This window comes from Phyllobates terribilis, unplaced genomic scaffold (assembly GCF_046119375.1).
Source record: "Phyllobates terribilis strain yellow unplaced genomic scaffold, ASM4611937v1 Scaffold_8__6_contigs__length_399053987, whole genome shotgun sequence".
In the NCBI taxonomy this organism is placed as follows: Eukaryota; Metazoa; Chordata; class Amphibia; order Anura; family Dendrobatidae; genus Phyllobates; species Phyllobates terribilis.
Genome location: NW_027362768.1, coordinates 27,968,847 through 27,986,888, shown reverse-complemented (window position 1 = coordinate 27,986,888; position 18,042 = coordinate 27,968,847). Strand labels below are relative to the sequence as shown.

The 18,042-nt window shown below is 42.9% G+C and overlaps 1 protein-coding gene across 2 annotated transcripts in view; it reads right to left on the bottom strand.

Moving 5' to 3' along the window:
• The window catches only part of CAMSAP2 (calmodulin regulated spectrin associated protein family member 2), a 119,015-nt gene extending 117,480 nt beyond the window's left edge, over positions 1-1,535 (bottom strand). For both annotated transcript variants that reach the window (XM_073642894.1, XM_073642896.1), the window contains exon 1: positions 141-1,535. In XM_073642894.1, the coding sequence (XP_073498995.1) occupies positions 141-282 (142 nt within the window). In that variant the 5' untranslated portion in view covers positions 283-1,535. The remainder of the gene's footprint in view (positions 1-140) is intronic.
• Between the last annotated feature and the right edge of the window lie 16,507 nt (positions 1,536-18,042).

Genomic DNA, 18,042 nt, shown 5'->3' with positions numbered 1-18,042 from the left:
CAGTCAAGGCCTAGGTGGGGACCCCAGCATCCACCAGTGCAACCTTGTAACAAATACTCTCTGATTTTGGAAAAGCCCCATAACTACATTTAGGAAACCAGTCATGAATTACCGTACTTCTCTGGAGACCAAAAGCTTACCTGCACCGAAGGCTTTGGCAACTAACCAGGCCAAGTTACTGGCCACTTTGGCCCTGTTGAAGTCATAATGATCAAATGGCTTGATGGCTGGAACAATGAAGGTCTTCTTCACCTCCTGTCCACTTTCAGCTATATCCACCATGGTTGAGATCTGTCGGCCTTGCAATTTACATGATTTGAAGCATAAAGCCAGTCAATATAAGGTATTAAGCAATAGAGCCGACCGAGGATGCAGAGCAATCTCGCACCATTACCGCGATATATAGAGATAAGAACCTAGCACAGGGAGAACCTTCCTGATCCAATGAGGTCCAGACACCGGACAGATCACAGGTAACCTCTCAGGATCCCTAGAAATAATAGCAGCAGGCCGGGATCCTAGGACGCTGTACACATGATATCTCATGTAGTGTGTCTAGACTTTAGTGTTTAAAGGTGATGATGACTACATGTAGGTTCATCTTAGAGATCCGCTGTATTCCTGGTGATTGTCCACTAGGGATCTTGTAGGATCCGCTTTCTCCCACCATCAGTAAGATGTCACAATGACAGGAGGCTTCACAATCTGCTGATGGTTATGATAAAATCTGTGATCGCCCAAGTGCCTGTGTACTAGAGGTGGTGATCCTGTGGGCCAGGTGATCCTGTGATTTGGAGGTATTGATCCTATGCACTGGAGGGGGTGATCCTGTGGCCAGGTGATCCTGTGATTTGGAGGTATTGATCCTATGCACTGGAGGTGGTGATCCTGTGGCCAGGTGATCCTGTGATTTGGAGGTATTGATCCTGTGGCCAGGTGATCCTGTGATTTGGAGGTATTGATCCTATGCACTGGAGGGGGTGATCCTGTGGCCAGGTGATCCTGTGATTTGGAGGTATTGATCCTATGCACTGGAGGGGGTGATCCTGTGGCCAGGTGATCCTGTGATTTGGAGGTATTGATCCTATGCACTGGAGGGGGTGATCCTGTGGCCAGGTGATCCTCTGCGCTGCCGATCCCCGCGATCCTCCCGGTACACACTGATGGATGGCTCATACGTGACGGGGAGCCGCATCCCATTCATTGAGAACACATTCCCAGCTGACAGCTGCCATCTTCTCCATTACCCTCTGTAGCAGAACCGGCTCCGTTATTTCCCCAGTGACCCGGATCCGATAATGTCTTGCAGCTATAATGATGTCCAGGCCCGGGCAGGGTTGCAATTAATTATTCTTCAGGCTGTCTTGGCATCCTCCTCCTGCCTGTTTATTCCTATCGCCTACCTCCTGCCCCTCCACCCTCTTCCCAGTTTCCCTCCCCCGTTTCCTTTCCTCCCCGCCCGCCGCCGCCGCTGCGGGTTTTCCTGCCGCACTGGATAGGAGACACTGTCGTCAGAAGGGCGCATGCGCTTCGGCTGCAGTAGGCGGGAAGTACGCAGGCGCAGCCGAAGAGCAGAGCAGTAGTGTACGCGTGCGCAGTGAGGTGTGTACTGAGCTTGGAGCGGCTCAGTGGCGGGTTTCATGGCTGCAGGCTGACAAGTCTTGTAGAAGCAGCTGTAGCAGTGCGGCTGTGTTTGTGCTTTACATTCCACCATTGAAGCTAGATAGAAAGGGAAAGTGTGTCCCTCCACACCAGTCTATAGAGCTATATCGCTATACAGCCCCAGGAGGTCCAGCGCTGTCTGCTCACCCAGTTTTTATGGGATCCCCCCTTTTTTGGGCCCCTCACCCACTGACCAGACCATGGCAGGTGTGGGTGACTCCTCTGTAAATGTTATCTTTTCCCTGCCCCCATAGCAGTGGCGCAGCACAGTGGTCCGATGGTCTCCGGCCCCGCACTGGTCTCCGGTACTAGTCCAAGCCACAGCCACATGGGCGCTGAACATGGCTGCGGCCCATCACCTGAACACCACCCTGTGTAGGCGCCCAGGCCGACGTCTCCATCCCATGGCAGCTGTCCCACCTGTACGGAGGCAATCCGAGGAACCAGACTGGAAAGGGTGGCATATAAAAAACAACACGCTTGACAATTTTTTAGCCTTTTTATTAGATTTTGTTTATTATACCCTGAAACTAAGTTTCCACAATGAGTTTTTGACACAATCTGACCTGCGGTGCCTGTGGATTTAAAATCCGAAACATGTCAATTTCTCTGGCGGGTGCGCTGACTTTTAGTTGCCTACTTTCCCCATAGAATTGCTAGGTGTGGAAAATCCACCGGAAAAAAACGCTTGTAATCCGCACATGACTGAATCAGTAAAGTTTTGTATAAGCCAAATACCAGGAAGCATCAAAAAACAAATCAAATTTAGTGAAAACATGACACCAAAGAAAGAACCAACAAAACTGAGCATGTAACATTAATGATATTTTTCTTGAGACACCTGAACTGAAGATCACTAACAAAGAAACAATATGGTGCTCTGAAGTCTCATAACAGCTTTTATTGAAATAATGAATAAATATAACACAATAAATAAAACTGCAGAGTAACCCCATGGACGACCTCATATAACAATTATACATACATAAGACTATACATTGCTAGGTGAGAAAACTACCTTGTGCCAAAATAGACAATGAGTGTGTATCATACCCCACTGGGAAGATAAACCTATTAATAAATGGCAGTGATAAGGCACTTACATGTTGTAGCATATTACACTTTCACAGCATGTGGCCCCGTGCCAAAAAAAAGACAAAAAATGCAGAGTCAAAAACAATGAAAAAAATGGAAGCAACCTAATTTACCTAATAGCTGCACAAATGCATATGCAGATATCAAACACTACTCAAGCGAACATAGCCTTAGGCCACCTTCACACTTTCAGTATTTGGTCAGTATTTTACCTCAGTATTTATAAGCCAAAACCAGGAGTGGAGCAGTCTGAGGAAAAGTATATTAGAAACACGTCACCACTTCTGTATTTTTTTACCCACTCACCAAATACCCAATGAGTGCAGGTGGCCTTACAGAAAAGAAGAAAAAAAACAAGCTGCAGATGAGTTTTCTATGCATATATTGTATCTTCTTACTAGTCTAAAAGTACACCAGTATCCCGGCTGGCACACTATAACCATTTTGAAATGTTAAGATACAGTACTGTGCAAAAGTTGTAGACAGGTGTGGAAAAAAATACAGCAAAGTAAGAATGATTTAAAAAAATAAAAAAGTGTTAGTAGTTTGTTTTTATTCATTAACAAAATGCAAGGTAAATGAACAAAAGAAAAGTTTAAATCACATACTGTAGATATATAGTGTGTGTATATAGTATTTTCTTTCTCTGAAATGCACAGTGTTTCAGAGTCACACATACTTGACTGAGATCATGCAGCCAGTGTTTTATACACTGCTCAAAAAATAAAGGGAAAACTCAAATAACACATCCTAGATCTGAATGAATGAATGAAATATTCTCATTGAATACTTTGTTCTGTACAAAGTTGAATGTGCTGACAACAAAATCACACAAAAATCATCAATGGAAATCAAATTTATTAACCAATGGAGGCCTGGATTTGGAGTCACCCCTAAAATTAAAGTGGAAAAACACACTACAGGCTGATCCAACTTTGATGTAATGTCCTTAAAACAAGTCAAAATGAGGCTCAGTATTGTGTGTGGCCTCCACGTGCCTGTATGACCTCCCTACAACGCCTGTGCATGCTTCTGATGAGGTTGCGGGTGGTCTCCTATGGAATCTCCTCCCAGACCTGGACTAAAGCATCCGCCAACTCTTGGACAGTCTGTGGTGCAACGTGACGTTGGTGGATGGAGCGAGACATGATGTCCCAGATGTGCTCAATCGGATTCAGGTCTGGGGAACGGGCGGGCCAGTCCATAGCTTCAATGCCTTCATCTTGCAGGAACTGCTGACACACTCCAGCCACATGAGGTCTGGCATTGTCCTGCATTAGGAGGAACCCAGTGCCAACCGCACCAGCCTATGGTCACACAAGGGGTCTGAGGATCTCATCTCGGTACCTAATGGCAGTCACGCTACCTCTGGCGAGCACATGGAGGACTGTGCGGCCCTCCAAAGAAATGCCACCCCACACCATTACTGACCCACTGTCAAACTGGTCATGCTGAAGGATGTTGCAGGCAGCAGATCGCTCTCCACGGCGTCTCCAGACTCTGTCACGTCTGTCACATGTGCTCAGTGTGAACCTGCTTTCATCTGTGAAGAGCACAGGGCGCCAGTGGCGACTTTGCCAATCCTGGTGTTCCGTGGCAAATGCCAAGCGTCCTGCAGGGTGTTGGGCTGTGAGCACAACCCCCATCTGTGGACGTCAGGCCCTCGTACCACCCTCATGGAGTCGGTTTCTATCCGTTTGTGCAGACACATGCACATTTGTGGCCTGCTGGAGGACATTTTGCAGGGCTCTGTCAGTGTTCCTCCTGTTCCTCCTTGCACAAAGGCGGAGGTAGCTGTTCTGCTGCTGGGTTGTTGCCCTCTTACGGCCCCCTCGACGTCTCCTGGTGTACTGGCCTGTCTCCTGGTAGTGCCTCCAGCCTCTGGACACTACGCTGACAGACACAGCAAACCTTCTTGCCACAGCTCTCATTGATGTGCCATCCTGGATGAGCTGCACTACCTGAGCAACTTCTGCGGGTTGTAGAGTCTGTCTCATGCTACCACGAGTGTGAAAGCACAACCAACATTCAAAAGTGACCAAAACATCAGCCAGAAAGCATTGGTACTGAGATGTGGTCTGTGGTCCCCACCTGCAGAACCACTCCTTTATTGAGTGTGTCTTGATAATTGCCAATAATTTCCATCTATTGTCTATTCCATTTGCACAACAGCATGTGAAATTGATTGTCAATCAGTGTTGCTTCCTAAGTGGACCGTTTGATTTCACAGAAGTTTGATGTACTTGGAGTTATATTCTGTTGTTTAAGTGTTCCCTTTATTTTTTTGAGCAGTGTATATGCTGCTCATGGACCGGGCAGCATGTATCCGCTGTCAGGTTCACTGTAAACTCATGTTAATAGTAGTTAGTCCACAGCTGCCATCATTTACAGAGATGCCGATTAACCCCATATAAAATTTCACTGTTCTATTAGGATTTTTCTGACATTTTCGGAATTGTATTTTACACTAAAATGATGGTCTGTAACCAGCTTACAACACAGCAAAGGGATCACATTGTTGAAAGATATCAGGAGAAATTTTCCAAGGCATTAGATAGACCACAGAACACTGTGAAGATGTCATCAAGAGGTGGCTTAAATTTTTCCACAGCAGTGGCATTACCTAGAACTGGACAACCCTGAAAAAGTACATTTGGATGCTGAGGCAATGTCCTGTGACATGGCATTACAGGCATCAAGCACAAGAAGATTTCTGACCGTGCTGTTTTCTGAGGGGTTTCCTCTATGATCAGGACGTGATCCTAAGTGCGGTGCTTAAATGTCCTGAATTTGGCGTTCTAAATGTTGGCTAGTATGAAGCTGTGTGACAATAGAAAAAAGTGAAAAATAAGGGCTTTTATCAGGTCACGGATATTTTTTTTGCTCAGCACCGTCAGGCCTTTTTCATACTTTTTTGGACTACAGATACAGTGCATGAAGCAAACTTTTAAATCTGCAGAATATTTATTTAATAAAAAGATATTTTTTTATTATCCTATTTGTTTAGCTGGCAATAGTCGGGTCAGTGTTTCATCAGTACTGTGAATGAACCACCTGCTGAAGGGGCAGACACTGACAGTAAGGGGCCATAGTGCAGGACTTGTGCCTCCTCCATCAGGCCCTCTCTGTACATACACATGTGCACTTCAATGCATATTCTCATTAGGCAGACATATATATGTATATATTGTAGGGATTTGTACTCACTGAGCTGCGTTGGAGGTAGGCACAGGTTCATACAGTGATGCAGTCCGCGGGTTCAAACAAACTGGTGGTTTATTTAGTGTCCATACACCAGTGAGGAAACAAAAGTAACAGCCTTTTGCTGGCACAAAAAGGAATAACAGAACAAAGCTGAAAATAACAAGTCCATGCTGAGAAGCACATGCAAGGTCTGCTCACCTTGCCCAACACACACAGACAGACTGAGACAGGCACAGCTGTCTTAAATCAACCTTCCAAGACCTGGACTGGAGGTAAGTGAGCAGCTGTACCCCCCCCCCCCAGCTCTTTCAGCTGCTCGTAAAACCCGACCCTATAATCCGAGCCCATTAAATTCCTCTCAGCACTATGTGTGCTGGAGCCTGCTTCTCCGGGTCCTACATCACTAAAGCCTGGCACTTCGGGGACACATACCTCCCGTCCACGATCTGTCCAGCCGCCACCTTACAATATATACTGTATATAACATGCATCGCACTGTGCTTGCATGGATCTCACTAGTACGAAGCATAGAAGCCACCTCCACTGCCGTGTTTGTTGCTGCAGAACTGATAGACCTTGTGATGAGCCGATTTGTTGACTCCAATATTTCGCTGGACGTCCACCTCTTGGCTTTTAAATAAATGGACTGATTTTATTTCGTATTCTTCCAACTGTCATGACACTCACATGATGCGTAGTGAAAATGGCCAGCACATCCTTACTAATATGAACAAGAGCCAACTAAAAAAATTCAAACTATAAAAAAGGGTCAAAGTTGCCTTCTAAATTGCTAAGAGTGATTGCTCTAAGACATTGAAACTGCATTACTGTAATAGAAACATAAGAAAGCGCTACAAAATGTACACATGAAATATTTCAAAAAAATTTTCTGTAATATTAATATGAAAAAATACAGTAAAGAAAAGCACTTAACGCATAGATTGGCCAACATATGTGTGCCCAATAGCCAGCGTCAAGGCATCTTTCATTGTTGGGTCCTTGTCACCTCACGTGATGCAGTTTGGCAATTTTCTTGGCCAAGAGAGCACAATCAATGAGCTGGATGATTCTGTTTCTCTTTTCTTGGGAAATTTTCTTTATGGTTGCTCCTTGATTCAAACCAGTGACCTTTCACTTGGGAATCAACCTAATAACACATTGAGGTATTAGGGAACATGAGAACAGGTTATATATTTTTTGTATACAGGAAGCAAACAATTTTTCCACTACCGAGAGCAAAACAGTAACAATGCATTCGTAATGTCAGTTTCCGTTTAACATCTTTTTAATCATGTCTTATGTGTCTTCAATAAAATTTACTGAATTTTATTTTTGGATCCCAGAACCAGTTGTGCAATTTTTCCTGAGTATGCTGATACCCCATACGTGGTTGGAAACTATTGTTTGGGCACACTGCCGAGCTCCAAAAGGAAGGAGCAAAGTTTTGTAGTGAAGACTTTGATGGAATAGTTTGTAGGCGCTGACTAGCAGCACCAATCATCGTGAAGAGGAGCCTTCTGGCACCAGGATGGGTTTTTTACTGTATGATTGCTGCGAATGGATGGTCAGAATTGATCTGCCAATCGTATTGATTGCGGATGCGGGGAGCGGCGATGCTCCCCTTGGCGATGAGGGAAGATGGTTTGCTGCTGAGGACAGCAGCCATCTTTACCCGACAACGTGTCTTTTGGCACAATGATCATTTTCCCGCATGACATACTGGTACGTCCATTTGCGGGAAGTCACTATAAAATATGATGAATCGGTTCATCATATGTCATGAAGGGGTTAAAGACCATTCAGATGAGATGTTCAATAACTTTAAATATCAAGACCAAATGGAGCGGTTCCTATACAGACCTGGGAAATCGTGGATGATATTTTAGAGGAAAATATAACATTTGCCTCAAATGGTTAATTCCTGACCCATGAAGAGTCGTCCTTCTGCACGCTGTAGAGGAAAAACACAGTAGGGAAAACTCTAGCAATTGTGGTATAAGGATTACCCTTCTTTTTGGATTTAGGTGTTTGGTAAAATCAACTCTTCTGCTGTCACTGCTGCCACTCCATAAAAATATTCAGAATGAGTTTAACAATGGTTGATGATTATGTGAAGATTATGACTGATGATATGTATGATAATGTTAAAAACAATGAGGAAGAGGAGGATGATGTGATGGATGAAAATATATCCTTTTCTATCAGGGTGGTTCCTTGTATAATGGAACTGGTAGACTTGGTTGCTGATCTCTGCAGGCTCTCCTGTTGGAGATGTTTCCACCTGTAACTGACACTGGTGAAGTCCAGAAAATACCTCTGTTCCTCGTGTGTTAGAGTATCTACTCCTTCTCTAATAGCATTGTAACAACAGGAATGATGTCATTTTGCACTGGTACCGACTCCACGTGGAATTTTTGAAATTATTTTCCGGATTCTAGCGCCATCCAGTCAATCGCCTCAAACATTGGATATTTTCTCATTGTTTCTTTCACAAATGAACAATATTTGTCGCTGCATTTGCAAAGAAGATTCTCTATCATGTCCTTTATATCGGTGTGAAGGTCTTTTGGATAAAATGAACATTTTCAAATTCCTCAGGTCTTTCCCTTTGTTCAATGGGTATTCTCAAAATGACCTCAAAATGACATTTTATACAGGATGACTCTCAGCAAATATCAATCCACAACTTCATTAGAATTTTCTCCATGGAATACTTCAGTAACCATATACGTATCTACAGGTTTCTACACATAATACCCATAAAAACCTGCGTTTATATAAGCCAGGTTTTAAAAAGAGGATATAAGGCAAATAATGTTTAAAAATTATTAATTTTTATTACACCAATTTAAAACATCAATAAAAACAAATAAAAAAAGGTTCCTACACATCCAGTAATTTTCTGATGTTCAAGTTTTCATTTTTGATAGGCCAAAATCTCCGATCTTGGCATTTCTGGAAATGTTTCTAAAGATATTTAATGGTTTCAAGTCCTGTATGTGTATGATATCCAATGAAAGAAGGAACTGAAGGCCACACATGAGTTAGTCGGTGTAAAATCTGATGGTATTAACATCAAATGGGATTTTGGCCTGAATAAAATAATGGAGGTTTCCTCTCACCATATGATCCATTAATTATGGAAAGTTGCATAAGAGGCGCCAATGAAGCTGCTCAGCTCCGCAATCTGCAGAAACAGTTTCTCATTCATTGATGCCATCGTCCTGCTTTTTTTCACTAGCTGTTTCTTCTTTAACATTTTTATTGCCAGACAATGTCCACTGACTGTATCCAAAGCCAAAACAACCTTCCCAAAATGGCTTTGCCTAATAATCTTGTGGTAGGTGAAGCTTTCAAGGGATACAGAGTCTGGCACAGTGCTTGAGATTTGAGGGGACTGGATGGAGCTTTGTCCTGCTGCTGGATAAAAGTTGGTTGCTGTTTTTTTTGGCTACTATATTACAGGATTGGCTAGTTCATTCACCCCCAGTGACATCTCTCTTTCTTTTTAATATATCCTTGTCTTTCTTGGAGTTTTAGGGCTTTTTAGGGCCAGGCCCTCTTCTACATCAAGATATCAGTTTATTGTTTTATAAATGAACTCATCAATGGTCTTTGAATTACGAGTCTTGGCTTTCTCTCTTCTTCTTCAGAGAGGATTTGAGGTCACCATTGTTGCCCAGAAGATACCTCATTTGGGGTTTTACTTTCCCTTTTAACATCCTCTCTAGTGCCACGAAGGACATCTCTATCCTCACATAAGATACCTTCTTTGCTTCTAGGAATCCTGGTCTTTTCAGTGTTGGAAATCTTTTTAATTTTCTTTCCGGTTGTATCACTCATGTTGGGTAAATACCACAAGCAAACGTTTGCTGAGCGGCAGAAAAAAATGAATCTTCACACGTCAATCGGCAAAGATCCAATGAAGGAATCAAGATGGCTGAGCTCCTAAGTCTCTATTTATGTGACATCACAAAGCAGCATAATGTCACCAGTAACTTCCTGGAACACCTAGAAGTAAAATATGCAGCCACAGTAAATTGTGACATCACAAAGTAACATGACATCACATGTAACCAAATGGAATATCCACACATATTGTGGCATCTGCAGCTGTACAATGTTATAGTGGCATCATGATAGTCTTACTTGGTTCCATTGATGTGTACGGAAGTGAAATTTTTACAACACTGTTGTAAGTCATGTCAGAAATAAACCTGTACTATAAAAATTTTCCACTAAAATTCTGAAGCTACACTAAATTAATTTTACTAGGTGGACATCAGTAAAGACAAATACTGAGCACCCGCAACTGACGCTAACTATAATTTTACATTTTAGTAAAAAATACTGTAATATAAGCTAATTGCTGTATATATTTACTATTTTTTTTAACACTTTTTGAAAAAGAAAAAATCCTGCAGCGGACTCTGATCAGTGAATTGCAATACTGGTCAGAGCACTGCAACCACAGGTTGCACACACAAAATTGCTGCTGATTAAATACCAAAAAAGTCACAATAGTAAAGAAAAATGCAAAAAATTATAAAATCCTGCAACAAAAATTGAGCATGGATGCCGGTCAGTAAGGTGCGTCACTGATCAGTGTTCAGCAGCAGAAGGCCACACACACAAAAGTGGGGTGAACGCAAAAATGAGAAACTGACAGGAAAAACAAAGTCCTGGCCAAAAATTGAGCATGCGTGCCAATCAGTAGTGATGTGCGTCACTGATTAGCGCTCAGTGACTGCTAGACAGGGATAGTAGAAAGTGGGAAATAAAAAAGATGGATGAAGAAAATCGCCTTGTGCCAAAAATTGAGCGCAAATGCTAATCAGCGGCAGCAGGACGCACACGGAGGTCGGAGGTGAGGAAGGGGGAAAATTATTGATGGGGAGGGTGAAGTAGGAGACAGGGCTTGGATCAAAATTCAGCAATCAAATTACATACATACACACATACTGCCCCTCTGCAAATACACACACATACAACGGCAGGAGGAGAGGAGTTTTTGTAATTGGTGCAGGCTAACAGCATCAGTGAAGAAGTGCCATCCAGCACCAGGATGGGTGTTTTACTGTATAATTGCAGCTATTGGTCGGTCAGAATTGATCTGCCAATTGCAGTGATTGCGGATACAGGGGGCGACAATGCTCCTCACATGATGTACAGGTATGTCCATTTGCAGGAAGACACTGCAAAATATGGCATAATGGTCCTTTATATGTCAGTGAAGGGTTATAAACCATTCAGAAGAGATGTTTAATTGCTTTAAATATCAAGACCAAATGGAGCTTTCCTATACAGACCTGGAAAATCCTGGATGATACTTTGGAGGAGAATTTAACATTTGCCTCAAAAGGCCAATTCCTGACTCATGAAGAGTAATTTTTCTGCACACTCTAGAGCAGTGATGGCGAACCTTTTAGAGACTGAGTCCCCAACCGGCAACCCGAAACCCACTTATTTATCGCAAAGTGCCAACACGGCAATTTAACTTGGGCTGAAGCAGATATCACAGGATACTTGCAAATACTCCCCACACACACTGTCCCCTGGAAAATACACACACATACTGCCCCTCTGCAAAATACACACACATACTGCCCCTCTGCAAAATACACACACACACACTGCCCCTCTGCAAAATAGACACACACACATAGGGCCAGCTCCAGGTTTTTCTGGGCCCAGGGCGAAAGAGTTTGTGGGACCCTTTAACACATACTACGATTCATGATGGACAGATACGGCAGAGAAACATAGGTTTACAACACAGGGCCCAGCCTGCCCCCTCATCCTTCACATATGCAGACATGCACACACACACAGTACGCAGACATGCACACACACATAGTACGCAGAAATGCACACACATACAGTACGCAGACATGTATGCACAGTACGCTGACATGCACACAGAACGCAGACATGCACACAGTACACAGACATGCTCACATATACAGTACGCAGACATGCACACACAGTTCGCAGACATGCACTCACATACAGTACGCAGACATGCACTCACATACAGTATGCAGACATGTATGCACAGTACGCAGATATGCACATATACAATATGCAGACATGCGTACACATACAATATGCAGACATGCGCACACATACAGTACGCAGACATCCGCTCACATACAGTACCCAGACATGCACACACAGTACGCAGACATGCACTCACATACAGTACGCAGACATGCACTCACATACTGTATAAACCAAAGACAAAAGCACAATACACAAATACCCAAAGGTAAATGGATAAATCGCAAAGTGCATAAAAATAATGATAAATAATAAAGGGTATTTAGTTACCATAAATTTTGATCAAAATAATGTAAAAGCCATCCCGGCAAGTCACGGCAACCCTTATGGGACAGTCCTAACTCTAATATTAACACCTTACCATTTGTCAAGTGACATAAATCTGGATAAGGACCTAGAGACTGAACCCATAGTACGCAGACATGCACACACATACAGTACGCAGACATGTATGCACAGTACGCAGACATGCACACAGTACGCAGACATGCACACAATACACAGACATGCACACATATACAATACGCAGACATACACACAATACACAGACATGCACACATATACAATACGCAAACATACACACAGTACGCAGACATGCACACACATACAGTACGCAGACAAGCTCACACAGTATGCAGACATGCACTCACATACAGTACGCAGACATGCACTCACATACAGTACGCAGACATACACTCACATAGAGTATGCAGACGTATGCACAGTACGCAGATATGCACATATACAATATGCAGACATGTGCACACATACAATATGCAGACATGAACACACATACAGTACGCAGACATGCACTCACATACAGTATCCAGACATGTATGCACAATATGCAGACATGTGCACACACACGGTACGCAGATATGCGCACACATATGGTACACAGACATGTGCGCACTCACGGTACGCAGACATGTGCACACACAGTACGCAGATATGCACAGATGGTACGCAGACATGCACACACACATATGCAAACAGACACCGAAACATATTTGAAGACAAATTCACAAAAACACATATAAAAAGACATAAATATATACACTGACATACATACACATCATACATGCACAGACACACAAGACTTTTTTTGAATATGGCGACTCCAGCAACAAGCCTCACTCACCTCCCCCCAGCTTGTGTCACGTCCAGCTCCTCTGGCATGTGGCTGTGGAGGGCGCGCTGCTTTATTGCCGTCACTTAAATAGACTTGGCCGTGCGCAGTGCACCCCCCCTTGTTAAGGGCCTGGGCACTTGCCCGAGTGCTGATGCCGGCCCTGAGCACAAACACACTGCCCCTTTGCAAAATATATATATATGATGACATCTCAGCACACAAAGAAAAATGGAGTGCGCTGGTGATAATTTTATGGTAGTGCAGCAACTCACTCGGGAAAATAGGTAACACATCATAAAACTTCAACTGACCCTGACGGTTTCTGTACAGACTAGAGATCCTGAACCCTTTATACCACAATTGCTAGGGTTTTCCCTAATGTTTTTTTTTCCTCTACAGCATGCAGAAGGACAACTCTTCATGAGTCAGGAATTGGCCTTTTGAGGCAAATGTAATATTCTCCTCTAAAATATCATCCAAGATTTTCCGGGTCTGTATAGGAACAGCTCTATTTGGTCTTGATATTTAAAGTAATTGAACATCTCATCTGAATAGTGTTTAACTTATTCCCGACAATGCTGACAAACCAATCACAGCAATCATACAGTAATAGACCTATCCTTGTGCCAGATGGCACATCTTCATTATGATGATCTCTCAAGTTGTGGACCCCCACCCGCCCCCTATAAAAGATAAATAAATAAATAAATAAAATCAGCAACCAACTTTTACCCAGGAGCAGGACAAGGCTTTATCCAGTCCCCTCACATCTCATCCATTGTGCTTGACTCTATAACCCTGGAAAGCGATGCCTACCACAAGATTATTACGCAAGGCCATTTTGGGAAGGTGTTTTGGCTTTGGATAGCCAGGCAATAAAGATGCTAAAGAAGAAACACCTAGTGAAGGAAAGCAGGAAGATGGCAGCAATGAATGAGAAATTGGTGCTGCAGATGGCGGAACAGAGACTCTTCATCTGCGCCTCTTACGCAACTTTCCAGACAGCGGAACAATTTTTATAAGCAATGGATTATAAAGCCAGAGGAAACTTACACTATTTCACTCAGGACAAAATCCCATTTGACTTTGATACCACCAGATTTTACACCGAACCAACTTATGTGTGGCCTTCAGTTCCTTTTTTCATTGGGTATTATACACATACAGGTGTGTGTGTGTGTGTGTATATATATATATATATACACACACACACACACACACACACATACACATAGCTACTCTGTAAAATATACATACATACACACAGTTCCTCTGGAAAATACACACAGACACACACACTGCCCCTCTGAATAAAGCAGCCTCCCCATCCCCACACACTGCCTCTAGCCAATCTCCTGCTGGAGCTCTCGCCAATTCCCCACGCACAGCGTGCTGTCTCTGCTCCTCTGCACCCCGGCAGCAGTGTGATGAGGTCAGTAGCTGTATGACGTAATCACCCTGCTGAATCTCAGACCTGGGGCTGACAGGCGCTCCTCTGCCTCAGTCCCGGCGCACCACTGTTCAAATGTATTCGCATCTAGAAGACACAAATGCTTTTGAAGATGGGAGCGGGGTGGCTTGCGGGCAGCGGTGGTAGGCCTTGCGTGCATGCCCACAAGAGAGGGCTCCGAGTGCCACCTCTGGCATGCGTGCCATAGGTTCACCACTGCGGCTCTAGAGGAAAAACAACCCAGTAGGGAAAACTTTCACAATTGTGGCATAAAGTCTATCATTCTTTTTGAGTTTGGGTGTTTGATAAAATCAGGTCTTCTGGTGTTGGTGCTGTCCCTCCATGAAAGTATTCAGAATGAGTTGAACAAATGATTGATGATCATATGAAGTTTATGACTGATGATGTGGGTGATAATGTTAAAATGGATGAGGAGAAGAATGATGCGATGAATGAAAATATATTTTTTTCTATCAGGGTGGTTCCTTGTATAATGGAACTGGTAGACTTTTTTGCTGATCTCTGCAGGCTCTCCTGTTGGAGATGTTTCCACCTGTAACGACACTGGTGAAGTCCAGAAAATACCTCTGTTCCTTGGATGTTAGCGGATGTACTCGTGCTTCTGTAGCGTTCAGCATTGCAACAACAGGAATGATGTCATCTTGCACTGGTACTGAGTCCACGTGGAATTTTGGAAATCATTTTCCAGGTTCTACTGCCATCCAGTCAATCGCCTCAAACATTGGATATTTTTCCATTTTTTCTTTCACAAATTAATAATATTTGTTGATAAATTTGCAAAGAAGATTCTCTATCAAATCCTTTATATCGGTGTGAAGGTCTTTTGAATAAAATGAATTATTCAGCAAAATGGACATTTTCAAATTCCTCAGGTCTTCCTTTTTGTAGAATGGGTATTCACCACATGACATTTCATCATAATTTTCTCCATGGAGAAGTTCAGAAGACGTGTATCTGCAGGTTTCTGCACATCTAGTAATTTTCTCATGTTCAGGTTTTCATTTTTGATAGGCTGAAGTCTACGACCTTGGCATGTCTGGCACTGTCTATAAAGATATTTAATGGTTTCAAGTCCTGTATGTGTATAATACCCAATGAAAAAAGGAACTGAAGGCCACACATAAGTTGGTTCGGTGTAAAATCTGGTGGTATCAAAGTCAAATGGGATTTTGTCCTGAGTGAAATAGTGGAAGTTTCCTCTGGCTTTATAATCCATTGCTTATAAAAATTGTTCCGCTGTCTGGAAAGTTGCATAAGAGGCGCAGATGAAGAGTCTCTGTTCCGCCATCTGCAGCACCAATTTCTCATTCATTGCTGCCATCTTCCTGCTTTCCTTCACTAGGTGTTTCTTCTTTAGCATCTTTATTGCCTGGCTATCCAAAGCCAAAACACCTTCCCAAAATGGCCTTGCGTAATAATCTTGTGGTAGGCATCGCTTTCCAGGGTTACAGAGTCAAGCACAATGGATGAGATGTGAGGGGACTGGATAAAGCCTTGTCCTGCTCCTGGGTAAAAGTTGGTTGCTGATTTTATTTATTTATTTATTTATCTTTTATAGGGGGCGGGTGGGGGTCCACAACTTGAGAGATCATCATAATGAAGATGTGCCATCTGGCACAAGGATAGGTCTATTACTGTATGATTGCTGTGATTGGTTTGTCAGCATTGTCGGGAATAAGTTAAACACTATTCAAAAGAGATGTTCAATTACTTTAAATATCAAGACCAAATAGAGCTGTTCCTATACAGACCCGGAAAATCTTGGATGATATTTTAGAGGAGAATATTACATTTGCCTCAAAAGGCCAATTCCTGACTCATGAAGAGTTGTCCTTCTGCATGCTGTAGAGGAAAAAAAAACATTAGGGAAAACCCTAGCAATTGTGGTATAAAGGGTTCAGGATCTCTAGTCTGTACAGAAACCGTCAGGGTCAGTTGAAGTTTTATGATGTGTTACCTATTTTCCCGAGTGAGTTGCTGCACTACCATAAAATTATCACCAGCGCACTCCATTTTTCTTTGTGTGCTGAGATGTCATCATGGACACTGTGGACATCCTGTCTGCGCAATTGTGATCCTTGTTGTCAGAGGTGGCAGACATCATGCGGCAACAACAGCATGTGTTAACCGCCACTATGCAGGTTTTACTACACCTACAACATCCTTCTGAGCCTAAGGTAAGTTTTCCGGATTGTTTTGATGGGTACCAAAGTAACTTTTGCATTTTTCTTTCTTCATGTAAGTTGGTTTTTCGTCTCCGTCTTGCATCATCTTGAGGAAAGAGTCAACGCTTGGGTATTGTTCTGTTGTTGCCCAGTGGAGATCCTCAGGCTTGGGAATTTTCTCTGCCTGAGGATTTCTCCAGTGTCTTCCTCAGTTGACGCTTTTTTTTCTGCTCTGGGGCTCATTTATGGCGACCCCGATAAAGTTGCAATTGCCGAATCAATAATCTGCAGGTTGGTTCAAGGAAATCGTAATGTGGAAGACTATTGCTCTCAGTTCAAATGTTGGGCAGTGAAAACCTCCTTGAATGACCTAGCTCTCCGCAGTCAATTTTGCCAGGGTCTTTCTAGCCAGATACAAGATATGATGGTTTATAATCCCTCCCCGTTGTCCCTGGCCGTTCGTTTGGACAGACGTCTAAGTGATAAGAAAACATTTGAGGGTGTTTTAGTGTCTTCTCCCTCTCATCCTATTAAAGCAGGAGAACCAATGCAAATTGGGGCCCGCAGAGAGTCCAAGGAGGAAATTAAAATTGAAACACCTGCTTGTTTCTGTCTATACCGTGCTCCAACGAGTCATGTAATGATTCTGTGTTTCAGATACAATAATGAATTTCTTAAAGCTAAAGAGAAAGAACGTAAATAATCTAAGGACACTCGTTCTAAAGTTTTGAGGTTATCTCTCCTGCATACTACTGGTTGTTTTTTACAATTGTCTTCGGTTATCAAATCTGGAGTTATAGTTACCTCTGCATTTGTTGACTCAGGTTTCGCCTTCGATATCATTGACAGTGATTTTGCTATCGAGTGTGGGTACACAGTTTCAACTCTTCGTCATCCTATTCATGTATGCGCAATTGATAATTCTCTGCTTACCCAATGTCATGTTACTTTTAAGTTTGAGAATGTGTGCATGAGAGTGGGAGTGTTAAACATGAAATCTATTTCATTCATAGTTTTTCCTTCCTTACCAGCTAAAGTTGTGTTGGGTATGCCATGGTTGCTGGAATACAATCCTACCATCAATTGGGAGACTCGTGAGGTGAAGTCTTGGGGGAATTTTTGTTTTTCCAATTGTTTATCTAAATCCCTGCCATTTATAAGATATCTTCTTCCAGATTTTTTTCAGGATTTTGAGAATGTTTTCCTGTGACTGAATATGAAGTTTTTCCCCCACATAGGTCTTATGATTGTGC